General features: G+C 43.0%; 1 protein-coding gene across 2 annotated transcripts in view; it reads right to left on the bottom strand.

Annotated features, from left to right (window-relative positions):
* Positions 1-13088: 13088 nt before the first annotated feature.
* The window catches only part of RAB3GAP1 (RAB3 GTPase activating protein catalytic subunit 1), a 49376-nt gene continuing 46370 nt past the window's right edge, over positions 13089-16094 (bottom strand). Inside the window, exons 24-25 of one of the 2 annotated variants that reach the window (XM_084642739.1) lie at positions 15766-15786; positions 13089-14691 (exon numbers count right to left, since the gene is read on the bottom strand). In XM_084642739.1, coding sequence (XP_084498865.1) covers positions 14449-14691; positions 15766-15786 — 264 coding nt within the window. In that variant the 3' untranslated portion in view covers positions 13089-14448. The remainder of the gene's footprint in view (positions 14692-15765; positions 15787-16094) is intronic. The other variant, XM_084642740.1, reaches the window with a different exon arrangement.

The following is a 16094-nucleotide window of genomic DNA, read 5'->3' as shown; positions in this document are numbered from 1 at the left end:
AGAAGGGAATGAGTATACATTATGATTTATGGGGTTTATAAGGTAACTTTAATACTTAACATCTCAGCGATTGTTGGGGCGTTTTGGAGGCTGTCATGACCTCAAAAAAATCTGCTGGTGGCCACATTTGAGAAACTCTGAACTAAGATATTTGCATGAAAACAGGATATATTTTTTGCAAGTTCAGCTGCCCTTACTTATTCCCTTCTTCCATTATATTTTGATGATGATGTAACAATATGCTTCTTCTAGTGATTGTTTGCATGGATTCCACTCTTGATGAGCATGGACCCCAGGCATGTACCCCATAAGATTTGATTCTTTTGGCCAGCATTGTCAGTTGCAGGCACGCCTGTGCCCTACATGTGCTTTCACACACCCCTTCCCAGAGCATAAAGGGATGAGCAGGCCCAACCATCCCTCAATTCTTTCTTACCAGCAGTGGCAGCAAAAAAAGAGCCCCTGCAGTGTCCATCTTCTCCACGCACTGGCAAGTGTTAGCTAATTAGTAGTTAGTTGTTATAGTTAAGTAGCTAGTGCTTAGGCTGCAAGTCTATCACAGAGGTCACGGATTCCGTGACTTCCCAGGACCTCCGTGACTTCTGCAGCCTGCTGGTGTACCTGACCCCAGGGCTGCCAGAGCAGCTCGGGCGGCCCCGAGGCCAGCCCCACTGACACCCCCAGCAACAGTGGTCGTCCCAGGCTGCCCCCCCCATCCAGCAGTGGCAGCAGTGGTTCTGGGCCACCCACCTCAGCAACAACAGGCTCCCTGGAGTCCCCTCCTCCAAAGTATCAGCGGGCATCCCAGGGCACCAGCGGGTGCCCTGGAGCAACCCCCCAAGCACCAGCGGGCTCTCCAGAGCCCTCCCACGAGCACCAGCGGGTGCCCTGGAGCAACCCCCCAAGCACCAGCGGGCTCTCCAGAGCCCTCCCACGAGCACCAGCGGGTGCCCTGGAGCAACCCCCCAAGCACCAGCGGGCTCTCCAGAGCCCTCCCACGAGCACCAGCAGGTACCCCGGAGCAACCCCCCAAGCACCAGCGGGCTCTCCAGAGCCCTCCCACAAGCACCAGCAGGTGCCCCGGAGCAACCCCCCAAGCACCAGCGGGCTCTCCAGAGCCCTCCCACGAGCACCAGCAGGTGCCCCAGAGGCCCCCATACACCTTCCCAGAGCTAGTGGCGCCCCCAGAACACCCTAGATTTAGTCAGGGCTTTATAATACAAGTCATGGACGGGTCACAGGGCCGTGAATTTTTGCTTATTGCCCTGTGATCTGTCCATTACTTTTACTAAAAATACCCATGACTAAATCTTAGCCTTAGTTATTGCCCGTTAGCTAATAAAAACCTGAAAAAAAATTTTGCTTAGATATTTTCATTTAGGCTAGACCCAATCCCCTTCCTCTTTGTAAAGGGGCAATAGCACTATGGCAGAAGCTAAATCTCCAGAATTCAAGCCCTGTCCATCTGTTAATGACAGGCGCTTCCACTGTCTAGGAGAGGGACATACTTCAGAGCAATGCTCTATGTTTGGATCTTTCTCTAAGCCAGCAGTTCTCCACCCACAGGCTGCATGCGGCCCAGCTCAGCTGTGTGCTAAAAGCCATCCCCCGGGTTCCCAGCTGCCCAGTGTGGAGGGGTGTGGCCGGGCTGCCCTGCCATCCAGCGCAGCAGGGGCAGGGGCAGAGCTGCCAGCTCATCCACGTGGCATGAGTTCAGGGTCGGGGCTGCTGGCAGGCCCTGTGAGCTCCATACAGTTTTGCACCCCGATGTGGCCCTTGGGCCAAAAAGTTTGCCCATCCCTGCTCTAAAAGGTCTGCATCACCTACTGTCTCCAGAGCTGGATCCCCCCACAAGAGACACAGATTAGGCCAAGTAATGTAGACTCAAATACTGTAGAAGAGGAAACTGAGGAAGGAGGATATCACCTGCAAAGGGTAAAAAATACTAGTCTCTAATGCAATCTCTCCATCCTCCCCTGATGAAGCAGTGAACCCTTCTACATCTGTCTGAGTGGGTGACTTCAAGGTGTTGCAGGACTTCATTTGGTGCATCGCAGAGACCCTGGATATCGTTTTCGTATCCCTGGGAAGTGTTTACAAGGTATGAGTGTATTTGTGGCCTACTTGTATGCCAGCTCATTAAATAGAGCTGCATTCAATAATCAGGTGCAGACACTAAAATGATTGCCAAACTAGGAAAAGTGGTTGCATTTAGGTTGGTTACTAGCTAAACCAGACTTAAATTCAACCACTTTTCCTAAACAAGCCAAAGCATAAGACAATTAGTGGAACCTATTTTGACTCACCCATGTGTGGCTTAGGCAGTTCTATAACAAGAAATGCAAGGTATTGTTTGTTTTTAACTGTTGGGGAGGCAACAAGTGATAAAAGAAAATCTTCTTGTGAAGATTTAGTGCTACTGTCAGCAACTCGAGGGGAAACACATCCTCTTTCCTAGTGGCAGGTTGAGGTTGCTGAAGACATAAGTCATTTTATAGTTACTATCTCTGGCTATTTTTTCTTCTGAAATCAACATTGTTGGTACGTAGCAAATAATTATAATTGATGACTCTGCCAGCAAGTTCATGCTGGTGCGTTTTTTGTTCTCTGTACTAATTTTGAAAAATACATTGAATTGTGACTAACAGATAACTGCGCATCTTAGTTATAGGAACAATTTTCTGAGGCTGCTAAAGTATTTTAAATAAGGGATGAGGTGGGGAAGGAGAGGTTGTATGCTAAATGCAATGTTGAGTTAGAAAATCTACTGTTTAAAATGAGCCTTTGGGCTGGGTCAGTCTGGTGATGAAGTAGAGCAGTGACATGTTGTGACATCCTGTTCATCACTTTTATATGTTTGATACATTTTGTACAAAGCATGCCTTTTGAGGTATCATTTGAAAACTCATAATCTGCTGAATATTATTATCCCGTTGAAATGTGTGTAACAACACTGCCATGTAAAATTATGAGATTTTTCTATATGATTGTTACTGAAATATGTTCTAGTTCTGGGTAATGCCTACAAACCAATTTCTCAGAGATAGACATATTAGCATGCCAGCAAGGTGCTATGGGGTCATTACCTGCTTAACGGTCCATTCAGCAGTAGGGAGGGAAGGTGTAAACAAGAAATTTACATTTCATCCCAGAGACCATTCAAATCTCATGTACACCAGGGACTGTTCATCCACACCCCGGTGAGGGGTGGTAATCCTCAAAGAGAGGAAGGTACAAAAATGAGAGACCATGACTTTCACACAACCCTTTTCTCTCCTCGTCCAATCTCTCTGCTCACGGCATCAACGAATACCTGAAGAACATTGAATTGGGGGAGAGGTGCCTGGCTGAAAAGGAAATCTAGCCTATGAACTGTTGCATCTTAGGGGAAGAGACTTGTTTGGATTAAGTGTTGGGGAACCTCTACTTGAGAATACAAACCTGGTGTATAATTAAGGTACTACTTGAATCATGGGATGATTGTTCAAAAATTTCAGATGAGTTGCAGAGAAGCCATGGAAAACAGTGAAAAAGAAACAATGGACCTTATTATTTGTGTTAATGAGGTCCATTATTACTTTTCTGTGATTTTCTGCTGTTGGCTGCCTGGGCCTGAGAGCAAGGGTTCCTTTTCTCAGCTCAGGGATGGCTGGGCTCCCATTGTCAGCCCTGTGCACAGCGGGTCTGCCCTTGTCCAAACTGCAGTGGAAGCCTAATGTTGCAGGATCCACAATTTCCACAATATCATGAGTTAAGTAGGGCTTATGCCTAATCATTTCCCAATATTGGAATGCTGGACTATCAATGAGCTTGCTTGACCAGGAGAATATGGAGCAGTGCGAGATGCACATTTCTGGGGAACAAGACTGGGACTAAGAATTTGTAGGTGCTACTCTGTATGTAATTCAGGAGTGGTTGGGAGAGCATTCATGTATTCAGCTGGGAGTGATTTTACATGCTAGTGGCTGTGTATGAGTAGGACCAGGACTAGTGGCTGTTCACAATAAAGCAGTGTAAAAGGCACTGCAGACTGCTGAGCTGAGGAAATACAGCACTTTAGGCTGTACCCTGGGGATTGTCACACGTGGGCAGCTGAACTCTGGCCCACTATGAACTGCTGGGAGCATTGTGAAGGTGGTTTTATGTGCCCCTGCCAAGAGACAGTCATGTAGTACCTCTGTCTAAAATCTGGCCATTGTTGGTTGGATATAGAGTGAAGTTCATGAATGGTGAGGAAGTAGAGGGAAGGGAGTGGAAAGACTTCCATATGTGTGCACTAAAATGTAAAACCATGGATGAGACTGTTCCCAAAGCTGGGTAAAACTAGCCCTAGGGAAGCTTGAATATATTACAAATCTAACTGCCAGGTTATTATCTATAAACTGCTTAGGGTTTGTGCTGTTGTGACAGTCTCCCCATTCATTCCTGGAAAACAAAACCAGTGCAAGTGAACAGCTCCTGGCTAGACCTTTATTTTATCTAGGAGAAGGGGACTTACTGAAAGCCAAAATTCTTAGTTTCCTTTCAGACCCATAGCACAAGCTGTAACAGATTAAATTTTAGACCACCAGAAACTGCTAGCAAAAGGGGACAAATAACTGAGGTAGACACAAAAGCAGGGGTTTTGTTCCCTATCTCAGAATTCAGTTATTTAATATCCAGTCTGTGAGCCACAGGCAATATTGTGAGACTTAAAGCTATAGAATTAAATCCTACCTAGCTGTTCAGCTGCTTGCACTTCTTTTTAATATCAACTTTAATACTATACTTATCAAAAATTAACTGAATGTTCTCTAATCTGTAAAGGTTTAGCTTGTCAGGCTTATGGGTAGCAGTCTGTCTTGGGGAGGGTATACAATAGTATCACGTTACAGGATTTTTTTTATTAAATAAAGGTGGGGCAAACTGGTTTTAGTGTAATAATTCTGGTATTTACGCAAAGAGAAAATCAGCCTCTCTGCCTAGTATCATAGCCCAACAAGGGAGGGCAATGAGTCAAACAAAGCCACCAGTTTCTCATATTAAAGTGAAGCTGGCCACAATATCTGAAAACTCAGAATAATTTAAAGCCTAGTTCTAACACATAAAGGAAGCCATAAAACACCTCCTCAGTTGAATCTCACTTGACATTTTATTGAATTTTGGAACAACGAAGTGTTTCAAATTGTGCTCTGAGAAAGCCAGTCTGCCTTTCTTGCCTCTGCTGCTTCGCTGTTACTGAAACAACAGAACTACTCCTTCCTTTCCCTGCGCAGAAAGTAGTAGAGGAGGTGGGGAGGGGGAAAAATAAGGTTGTCAGTCTGCTAGACCAACTGTGAAGAATTCCATTTTATTTGAGGGAGATGGGGCTGTAGTTTGGTGGGAAAGGGAGAAGTACTTGGGTATGTAGTCATATAGTCTGTGGTAAGGGTTAAAAACCTCTCTCTTCATTCAGCTGTTTGGAAATCTCACACACACTGCCGGAAGCACCTGGTGTCATAGTCACAATGCATCATTGCCCTGATGGTTTTATGAAGGTCCTCACCATACTTAAAGCCCTCAGAAATGTGTTCAGCCTCCTCAGAGACTTGTATTATGGCAGCGTGACCACAGGCAGAAGTGGTTCCTGTTTCAGATTGGCTGCTGTCTAAGGTTCTTTCACATGGGTGAAAGCTTCCATGGTTAGGGGGAAGATGAGAGGGAGAAGAGATGGGTCTGATTGTGTAGCACAAGGAGCAAAAGCTGAGTAAATTGCCACTGTGGAAGCTATTCATGAGCCTCATGAAATGATATATTTCATCCTTTTCTCAGTAACAGCAGGGCATGTACTGTGGAATGAGAGAAGAGGGTGAAGCAGGGACAAGTCCCAGTACTGAGCCACCCACCTTAGAAACAGTAGTCAGTCAGCAGAGAATAATATAATAGTGTGGCATTTCTTTTTAAAATTGGTTTGCCACAATAAGTTCATTTGTGCACAGGTAAACTTATACTTTGCCATAAAACCAGTCACAGTATCCAATTGAGAGAAAAAACATCTGGATCATGACCTCTGCCCCTGTGTGAGACATTTGGGCTGCACCTCTCTTCCTGCAAATACCTGAGAGTATAACAAAAACTGCTTAGCATAGCCAATAAACAATATGGAGGAAAAAATCTGAAGCAGTAAAGTAATGGAAGACTGATACATGGAGAGAAAAACAGCACTCTGATCCAGGGAAAATGACGACTCTATGTCAAACAGAACTAGTTTTAGCAAAAATCAAACTCTACCCCAGACCCAAGTGAAGTTTAAAATGCCAAAGAAGGAAGATACTACCATCAGAGAGAGGGAGAGACCATCAATAACATCAAGTACCTGACTGAAAATTAGGTTCTGGTATGGAGGAGCCTTTGCAAGAGGCTGTCTTGTGTTACAGCCAGAGATGCTTAGAAAGGACACAGGGATATTCATCGTTAAAATACAATAAAAATATTTCAGTTTGAAGTTTGAGAGACTTGTTTTCTTTTATTGTTCACACATAAAAGTTTGGTGATAGTGGGGTGCTAAGTTGCTGTCATGTTACACAGCATAAACAAGAACTACATAGCCTCTGTAAATTACCAGTAGAGAAAAAAGAATTGGTTAATACACTATTGAAATTTGAGTGTTACAAAAGCTGTTGCTTCTGTGTAATAAGATTAATCTAATTCAGAAAGCGTGGCACAGAAAATAAACATTTGGCTGGTGTAGAAACTGCCTTGTTTATCAAATGCTGGAATTTTGTCTTCTCTGCAGCTTAATTGAGCTTTCAATTACTAGCAAACAAAGCAGCAGTGCTGAAATGATGTGCTATCTCTCTAGCTTTTTAAAGCCAAATATGTGGGCAATAGCAGTGAGTAATATTCTTTGACCCCCTCCCCCAACCTAGGGGGATGACTTTTTGGGGATCATTCACCAAAGAGGATCACCTGCCAAGTTCCTTCCTCTCCCCTTGTACTTCCCTCTGCAAGTATGGTGGAGGCAACCAAACAGAGTGGCAGAATGCCATGAAGTGCCTTATTACGCATAGTAAATTCTCTGTGCCTCAAAATTCTAGGATGAAATCCTGTTTGAACGAAGGCTTCATAAGGTTGTACCCAAATAAAGTGGTTAAACTGAAGCATTTGACCCAGCAAACTTCAAGAAGCCCTTATATAAGGGCAGGAACTTCTTTCATTTCTACTTCAAACAAAAAAGTACCAGAGAAGGACTCCCTTTATTCCAGGAGCTAGGACCTTGATACACCAAAGGAAAGTCCAGATCAATGAATGGGCCCAATCCTTCCTTCCTGTCCAAGCAGACCTGCCTCTGTCCAGAAATAGGAATAGGATATCCCATTCTTGGAGCCCTGACTCCTCAGGATCTCAGGAATATTGCTACAGGCTCCTTCACATCCCTTTTCCATTCCCTCTCCAACTTTGAATCAAACTACTCTGAAACCGATCTCACATCTATCTATCCCTCAAGAAAAAAATGGTGCTTGAGGCTCTACCCCCATCTTCTTCATAAGATGATAAAAACCAGAATGAACCAAGATAATGAAATTCAGGATGGAAACTCTGCAGTCAACCCCAGGGACCCTCCTATGCCAGTGGACCTGAGCAAAACTTACCTGCATTTTTAGTTATGGCTTGTAGGTCTCCTGGTCCTTATGCAGAGAGACTGTACATAAGTGAGCTCCAAGGATTCTCAAAGACTTGGAATCCTTTTGCAGCAAGAAATTCTTTTGTAGACATAAGTGAGGATACCATCAACAGTGATCTGCTGGTGGAAACCAGGAAACCACCCATAATTGTAGAATACTCCATTTACAGTCTGGACTGCAAAATCCTAACCATAGATGCCAGCCTATCAGGAAGGAAAGTGCCCCTGAAACACCATAATGCAAAGGGTATGTGGTCAAGTTGAAAGAGTCCTACGTATCAGCCTCCTTGAAATGAACAATCAGGTTGGCTGTCCTATGTTACCAGGATGACCTGAGAAAAGACCACATTCTAGTACAATCAGCACAATGACTTTGGCATACACAAATCACAAAGGGAGCTCAGGTCTATACACTGAAGTGGTATAGATGCTCTCCTGAGCAGAAGCTTACCTAACCTTAAGCATTCTGATCTGCATAAAGGGGAGAGTGAACACAAAAGCTGCTATAGGCAATTCAGAACACCCCATTGAACCAAGACACATTCCATGTGATGACCAAAGAACTAAGTCACCCCAGCTGGACCACTTCTCATGCAGTCAAAACAAAGATGGGACTCTTCACAGATTGAGACCTTATATCACTGGAAACAAATACTTGCGCCTGACCAAATTGCCTTCTCTGTGCTTTCGCCACTCCTCTAGTAGGAAGAGCGATTCAAATGATAAAAAAGGAAAGCAGCCATGGAGCTGTGACTGAGTGAAGCCGACGCAGGGACCTCTGCTCTATCTTAGTGGCAGGTCCTTGATAAGATGGAATACTCCTCTATAGTCTAAAACTCTCTCCACAGACCTTTCAGCCTACTCAAGAGTATGGATAGAGAACTACTGCTGATGTCAAGATAGAAAAATAAATCCTGAGTAAGTGCTTTTCCAGCTTATTAGCATTTCATATTGCTTGCCTCTTATGTTGCAGCATTAAACAATGTCACTTATGCAGGCTCATCCCTGCCTCTGGTGCAGTGGTTCTCAACCAGGGGTACCTGTACTTCTGGGGGTACATCAACTCATCCAGATATTTCTCTAGGTTTACAACAGGCTACCTAAAAAGCACTAGAGAAGTCAGTACAAACTAAGGCCATGTCTACACTTGCAAGCTTACAGCAGCACAGCTGTAACAGCGCTCGTGTTGCCACGTTATACTGATGGGAGAGAGCTCTCCCATCAACATCATACAACCAGCTCAAGTGGCGGTAGCTATGTCAGCAGGCGAGCATCTCCCCCCAAGATATTTATGTCGCTTAGGGGGATTTTTTTTTCCACACCCCTGAGCAACAAAAGTTTTGCCAATTTATGGTAAGATGATGATGCGTGACTGGCTAAAGCACATTTCAAAAAAATCATGTAGCACTCATTTATGCAGCTTACAAAAATTGCATGGAGTTGGTAAATTATCACAAGAAAAGTAATGCACGTACTCTATATTGCAATCTGATTTTTTACAAAAAGCTTTTGCTTCTATGCTGTAAGAAGATTAATCTAATTCAGAAAGCATGGTAGTGGTGGGAGCTGCTAGAGTAGATTAAAACATGATATGCAGAAGGTGCCTGTAAAAAGATAAACAGAACATTAATGCAGAAGAGGCTATGCCAAGTAAGGATACTGAACTAGCGTATGTTAAAGATTTACTTCAGTACAATCTTTGGTTCCAGCCCAAGCCCAGAAGTCTACACGGCAATTAAACAGCATGGGCCAGCCGTGGGTTTTTCTTTGCTGTGTAGACATCCAAATGAGAATTCTCTGCAATATACTCACACTATATTTAAAGTGAGATAAAATGAGGCCACCATTTCAGGGAATGAGGGTGAGTATGGAGGACGAAAGAGGGGATGTGTCCGATAGGGAATAAGTCCTACAGGTTTAGGCTTAATAGCTGGTATTGGACTATTTCAAAGAGCTGGTCAGGAGTGCAGATGCTCCTGCAGGTGGAAATGTGCACCAAAAAGCTACTAAAATGAAATCAGGCTACTGAAGACAGGAAATGAGGTGTTCTAAAGCAAAAAGCCAGATTTTCACCCCTTTGCTTGATGTGGGGAAGGAAGTGAAATTGGTATGGCACCCCAATGTTCACCACTGTCATGTAATTAGGATATGTTTTGTACAAAGTATGCGATGTGAGGTATCATTCTAAAAGTCTTGAGCTGCTAGACATTAATATCTTGTTGGATTGCATGTGCTATTGTCGTATGTGAAGTTTGACTATGTATGTGTTATTGAAACATGTTGTGAAGTTGAAAACACCCACAAGCTGCCTCACAGGTACAATTGTAAAAACAATGTTAATGGCCTATTGAGGAAATGCACACAAGCATAACGATTACCCCAGGGAATGTGTACAACAGAAACCTCTCAGAGATAGCACTACACAATGGGAACTGTTTGACTCAGGTCACAGCAAAAGAGCTTTCTAGCAAGTGGGAAGAAGATATGGGGGGGGGGGGAATACATCATGAGGGGACCTCACTCTCCCTAAAACACACCTAGAAACACCTAAGGAACAAGGACTGAACTGTGACAAGTGATGGTCCGAGGGTAGAGGAATTTCAAACCTGTAGATGAAAATCTAGAAAACCCAACCTGCAGAGCCAAGGCAGCCTTAAGAATCTGCCAGCCTGTTTATCACCATATCTTAAACTCAGTTTATTTACTAAGTAATCTGCTTTGATCTGTTTGCTATCACTTAAAATCCATCTTTCTCTAGTTAAACTTATTTTATGTTTTAATCTAAACCAGTGATCTTCCACTCAAGTGCTTGGGGAAAATCTCTGCTTGGTTACAAGAAGCGTGCATTGTTCTTTTCCCATTGATGGAGAGGCAGACCAGGTATTGAACCCGTATACTGGCTAGATTTGACCAGGGCAGGACAGTACTGGGGTCCCAGCTTGGGAAGCTGGTGGTTAGAGAGCTTGCATGTAACTACAGCTGGGTGTGTCCCTACCTGTATGAATGCTGGTGAAAGTGCAGCTTGTCACAGCTGTGCAGTGAGAGAAGGAGCCCAGGCTGGTGAGTCAGAGGCTTAGTGGTACCCCAGTTCCAGGTGGCACCCTAGTGGGAACCTGTCACACTTAGGTCTCCCTCCCCCCAAAATAGTGCCTTCACTGCAGGCCTCTGGGGAAATTCTGGTGTGAATCTCTCAATCTCTTCTTTTGAAGCTGTTCCACCATGTATAAATTATGACTGACTATGAATTGCCACTACATATCACAGTGGATAGTCAGTGGGCCAGGGAATGCATGAGAATGACTCTAGTCTGTTGATTAAGGCAGGGGTACGTAGAGGATACATCAACTCATTTAGATATTTGCTTAGTTTTATAACAGGCAACATAAAAAGCACTAACATTCAATACAAACTAAAATCTCGTATAGACAATGACTTGTTTATACTGCTCTATATACTATACACTGAAATGTAAGTACAATATTTATATTCCAATTAATTTGTTTTATAATTATATGGTAATAATGAAAAAGTAAGCAATTTTTCAGTAATAGTGTGCTGTAGTATTTTTATCTTTTAAGTGGGTTGAAACCTGAGGTACACAAGACAAATCAGACTCCTGAAAGGGGTACAGTAGCCTGGAGATGTTGAGAGCCCCTGAATTAGGGCACTCACTCTGGAGGTGGGAGACCCATGTTCTAGTCCAGGGGTGGGCACACTTTTTAGCCTGAGGGCCATATCGGGGTTCCAAAACTGTATGGAGGGCTGGATAGAGGAGGCCTTACCTCCCCTAACCCTATCCATCCCCTCCCACTTCCCATCCCCTGACTGTGCCCCTCAGAACCCCCAACCCATCTAACTCCCCTGACCACCCCCTCCAGCTCCCTATCTACACCCCCCACCCCCTGACAAGTCCCCCTCTAAAGCCTCTTTCAGAATACAGCCCTGCAAACATGGGCGGACTCAGGAGGAGCAGGGGCAGCCGCGTAGCCAGACAGAAGCCAGCTGCGCAGCCGCCCAATGCTCCTCCTGAGGCTGCAGGTGAGCCCCCCTGCCCACACAGTGCAGCCCTCTCCCGGGCCAGCAGCGCAGCATGCTGAGGCTGTGGGGGAGGGACGAGGGGCTAGCCTCCCAGACCAGGAGCTCAGGGGCCGGGCAGGATGATCCTGCAGGCCATAGTTTGCCCACCTCTGTTCTAGGCCCTGCTCTAATCATTTAACAACCGTTGAATAGCTAGGGCATTCTCTAGTCATGTAGGAGGTTCAAATACCTTCTACATAGCAGGCAGAGGGGAAAATATAGCCCAGCTAAGTGCTGTAACTACTAAGCTAAAAGTTAAAGGATGTCACCACTCCTCCATTCTGGATCAATCTGTTCAACCTGAAATTCATCAAAATTTTTTACAATTTTTTTTTAAAATTCATTTTGGGTCAAAGAAATTCCTCGCCCCCTTTTCCAGAACCGTCACTGAACAAAAAAAAAAAAAAAAAAACGGTAATTGCTCAACACTAGCTTTATACAAAATCCTTCAGGGGAACAGAATGCAGTGATGTCTATGCTAGGAATAAAATTTAAAAAGGACATGATACCAGAGACTACTATACAAACACAAATGGAGGGGTTTTGCCTTTTTTTTCCCCCTAAAAGGAAGTTAGCTATACTTTGCAGGTACCATGGCAATGTGAATTGGTTTAAAAATATGGGAAAGGTATAGTACAAAAGTTCACACCAAGATTTCTTAACTCAGTAGGTCCTTGCACCTGGAAAATGGGAGAGGAATGGAAAATCAGTTAAAGTTATATCACAAAACTGGCCTGTGAAAGACTTTCCTCGCCTCTAAATATGGAGTTTGGCTAGTTACCCTCTCAAATACGAACCTGGTCCACTGCCAGCTCTGGAATAATTCGTAAGGGTTTCTGTCCATCATTCCTTGGAATGTGGTTGCTTATTTGGTCTACTCACGTATGGTTCTATTAGACCCCACTTCTACTGTGATAAGATCTAAGCCCAGTGGGACACCTGTTCCTAATACAACACACTAAGTTTTACAATAATACTCACAAAAAAGGAATGTCATGATTGAATTTTCCATGCCATAAAATGTTCTAATAGGTACAGAGTAAAAGGTTAAAGTGTGCTTAGGTACAGATGCTCAAACAGTATTTATGTACGACAAAATGAATGGGAATTAGGCACCTAAATACCTTTGAGGATCTGGGCCTTGGGCACTTTTGCTACTTGAGGTGCAATTTTCAAAAGTAGTCAAGATCCCAAACCTCTGGATGTTCACACATTGTCATGAAGAGAAAAGATGGGCATCTTCCCTATTTGTCAAAATTTTAAGCTGTTACTGCAAGTGATTGTGTTCCAGAATTAACTTGTACATTAATACCTACCACATGTATTGCCTGAGGTACTACCACTTTAACTGAACAAGTAAAGTGGACAATTTCAATAGCCAATTACATTAAGATTTATTGTATTGTGTCCAAAGACAAATAAGTGCAAGCAACAAAACTGTGTTTCACAGCCATTTTGACATTTACAATGCAGCTATGATCCTTTGCTGATTCAGACCAACACAAGTTGTTGTAATAAGGATTATTTTAAATCATCAACACACATTAAAATTATACTGTTTGTATGGTATTTGACAAGCAGTTTACAGCATGTGATTCATATTTCTTTCATAATACTTTTATTACCAGATCAACAGGAACACAGATGCATGCTGTAGGCTATCTATAAGCATCAATAAGTTGCTTAAGTAATCATGATTTACATATAGTTTTGGCCCAGCTGTCTCACATTTAAGGTATTTCTTTACTGTAGCTGTGAGTATGCTCCCTAGCATGAGTAGACAGACACATTGGCTCTGTTTGACCTAGTGCACTTAAAAAAGCAGTGTGGCCACAATGCCTCGGATTAGCCGCCCAAATATGTGCCCAGGGAGTCAGGACTGATTGTATTCTGGCAGCTAGCCTGAGGCACCATGGCCCCACTGCTATTTTTAGCACACTAGCTGAAGGAGAGCTAATGAGTGTGTCTATACTGCAGTTGGAAACATGCTTCCTTCCAAGCCAGGAGGACATAAAAGCTCGAAAATTGTAAATGATCAATTTAAAGGCTGGTTGATTTTTAGGCTTAATACCCTGTTATAGCCAAAAATATCCATTTCAGCAGTTCAGAGAAAAAAAGATACCCAATTCATGTAATCCAGGGCTTTTTTAGGCAAATACTTCATGTTAAGAGTTTAGCACAAGATTGAATTTTCTCTAGATACATTTTGCTCAAACTAATAGCATTTTAAAATCAGCCATTGGAATTCAGTGAAAAATTTAAGATTATATTTTTTATATATGATAATAAATACAACTATTTAAGGTTTACACTTCAAATAGACTGCCTAACACAACTTTAGTAGGACTAGATTAGAAACTGAAAAGCAGCATGTACTGCACTGTAATTTCAACATGAAGTATTTGTATGAAGCCCAGTGAAGTATCCATTGTTAAACTAGCTAATGCAAAAATGTACAACTCTTTGGACAGAGGGGAGATTTTTAGACAGTTGAAGTGTCTAGTAACTTGTAGAGCTGTCCCAAATATCAGAAATAAGGGTTGATGCAGGCATCGCTTGGAGATGCTGATTCGACTCCTTAAGGAAAAGTTATTCTTGATCACTAATTACCCCTCCCTCTCCTTGTCCACAGATTGGCATTGTCCATAGTGTTTATTTCCGTGGAGAGAGAGAGAGAGAGACAGTGTTCCACTTGTGAAGACATACAAGATAACTAAAAGCTAGTGACATCAGAAGAATGTTGTATCAGCTGAAAAGGCACCAGCAAGTCGAAAATCCTCTTTTGTGATTACACTGTACATACGCTGAGGCAGTGGTTTAGAGTAAGGTGCAGGTCGAGGTACAGTTATGCGTAAAATGAGCTCCCGGCCTGCAGGCGGTGGGAAATCTGCAACTGCTCCTAAATTCAGTCTCCGTTCATCTGATGAGCCTGACCTCTTCAGTTCATCATCAAGTGAAGTCATTGTGGCAACCTTAAACAGAACCAGAAGCGTCACTTAAGGGCAGGTTATTCTTAACACCAATATCAGAAATTATTTTGAAAGAGAAAAAACAAAATGTGGTAATTTACACACCAAAAGGCTACATGTAGGCACATAGTAAGACACCAAGGAATAGCATTGCACACACTCAGATGTAAGAACCTTATACATGCAGCTGGTAAAGCTAGTCCATCTTTCACTAACTTTTGACACCATGGGAGACAAGAGATATGAATAGGAAAAATGCTTAATTCTTCAGTTAGGGCTCACAATACTTCCCTTATTATCCAGGCATGTCTGAGAGGGGCTACAAAAGTCTAAAGACAGTATCCCCTTGAAGTATTAGGGCCACTACACAGGTCAAGTCCTACAGTGCACTCAAATCATTGCCCTGTCCTTCATTTCCAGACTCAATAGGCATGTCTGCACAGCAACAACAAAAATCTGCGGCTGGCCATGCCAGCCGTCTTGGGCTCGGACTGTTTCATTGCCATCTAGACTGCTGGGCTCAGACTGGACCCCAAGCTCCGGGACCCTACAGGTGGGGGCAGGGCTCTTTACTGTGTAGACATACCCAATGAGAACTCTCTGCAATATATCAGATTTTTACTGGCCAAGAAGTGGGGTAACTGTGATCTACCATGGCAGAGCAAATGAGACAGTACAGCTAGCACTTTTATGTTGCTGATCCCAACCAGTGAACAACATAATGTTTATGTGCAGTACAATGGCAATATCCACGATATTTCTAACAGATGAAAACAGGATGCACTGTGAAAAGCCTCTGCTTCATAAAGAATTAACTTCTCATATTTAAACTTCATTACATGAGATGTTTAGTGTTTTTACAAACTCTGTTTTTTCACATCATGTTACATTTCAAAAATATGTGGATGAGCAGAAGCCAGTTTGAAAGTGGAGAGAGAGAATAATTTTTATGCTTAAGATATGTGATATGTACAAATCCTATGAAACTGTTGTACTATATCTACTCAAAAGCTATTCTCTATTCCCTTACATGAAGCTAGGAAGATGAGCAGAAAACAAGGGACAAAAGCTAGTTACCTCATCAGAAGATTCAGTCATCTTGAGAGGGATGAGAAGAGAACCAGTGATGAAAGATAGAAACAAACGCAAGTCAGATAACTTATAAAGGTTAGACAGAGATTTTAAGATTGTTTTAAAGACAGCATACACTGAAGTCAGGAGAGCTGTTGTGACAAACATGTATTTTGAGAACACAGCAGATATAACACACATTGTTACACAATTTATGCACAGGAGTCCAGGGTCAAAACTTAGTAAATAATAAGTCTGTCAATCAGGTTCTATTTACCCAACAAGTCGCTGCTGAAATAATTTTTGGAAATGAAACTTGCTATTTAATAGCAAGC

This window comes from Lepidochelys olivacea (assembly GCF_965140295.1).
Source record: "Lepidochelys olivacea isolate rLepOli2 genome assembly, chromosome: 11".
Classification (NCBI taxonomy): domain Eukaryota; kingdom Metazoa; phylum Chordata; order Testudines; family Cheloniidae; genus Lepidochelys; species Lepidochelys olivacea.
This window is presented reverse-complemented; position numbering and strand designations above follow the sequence as displayed.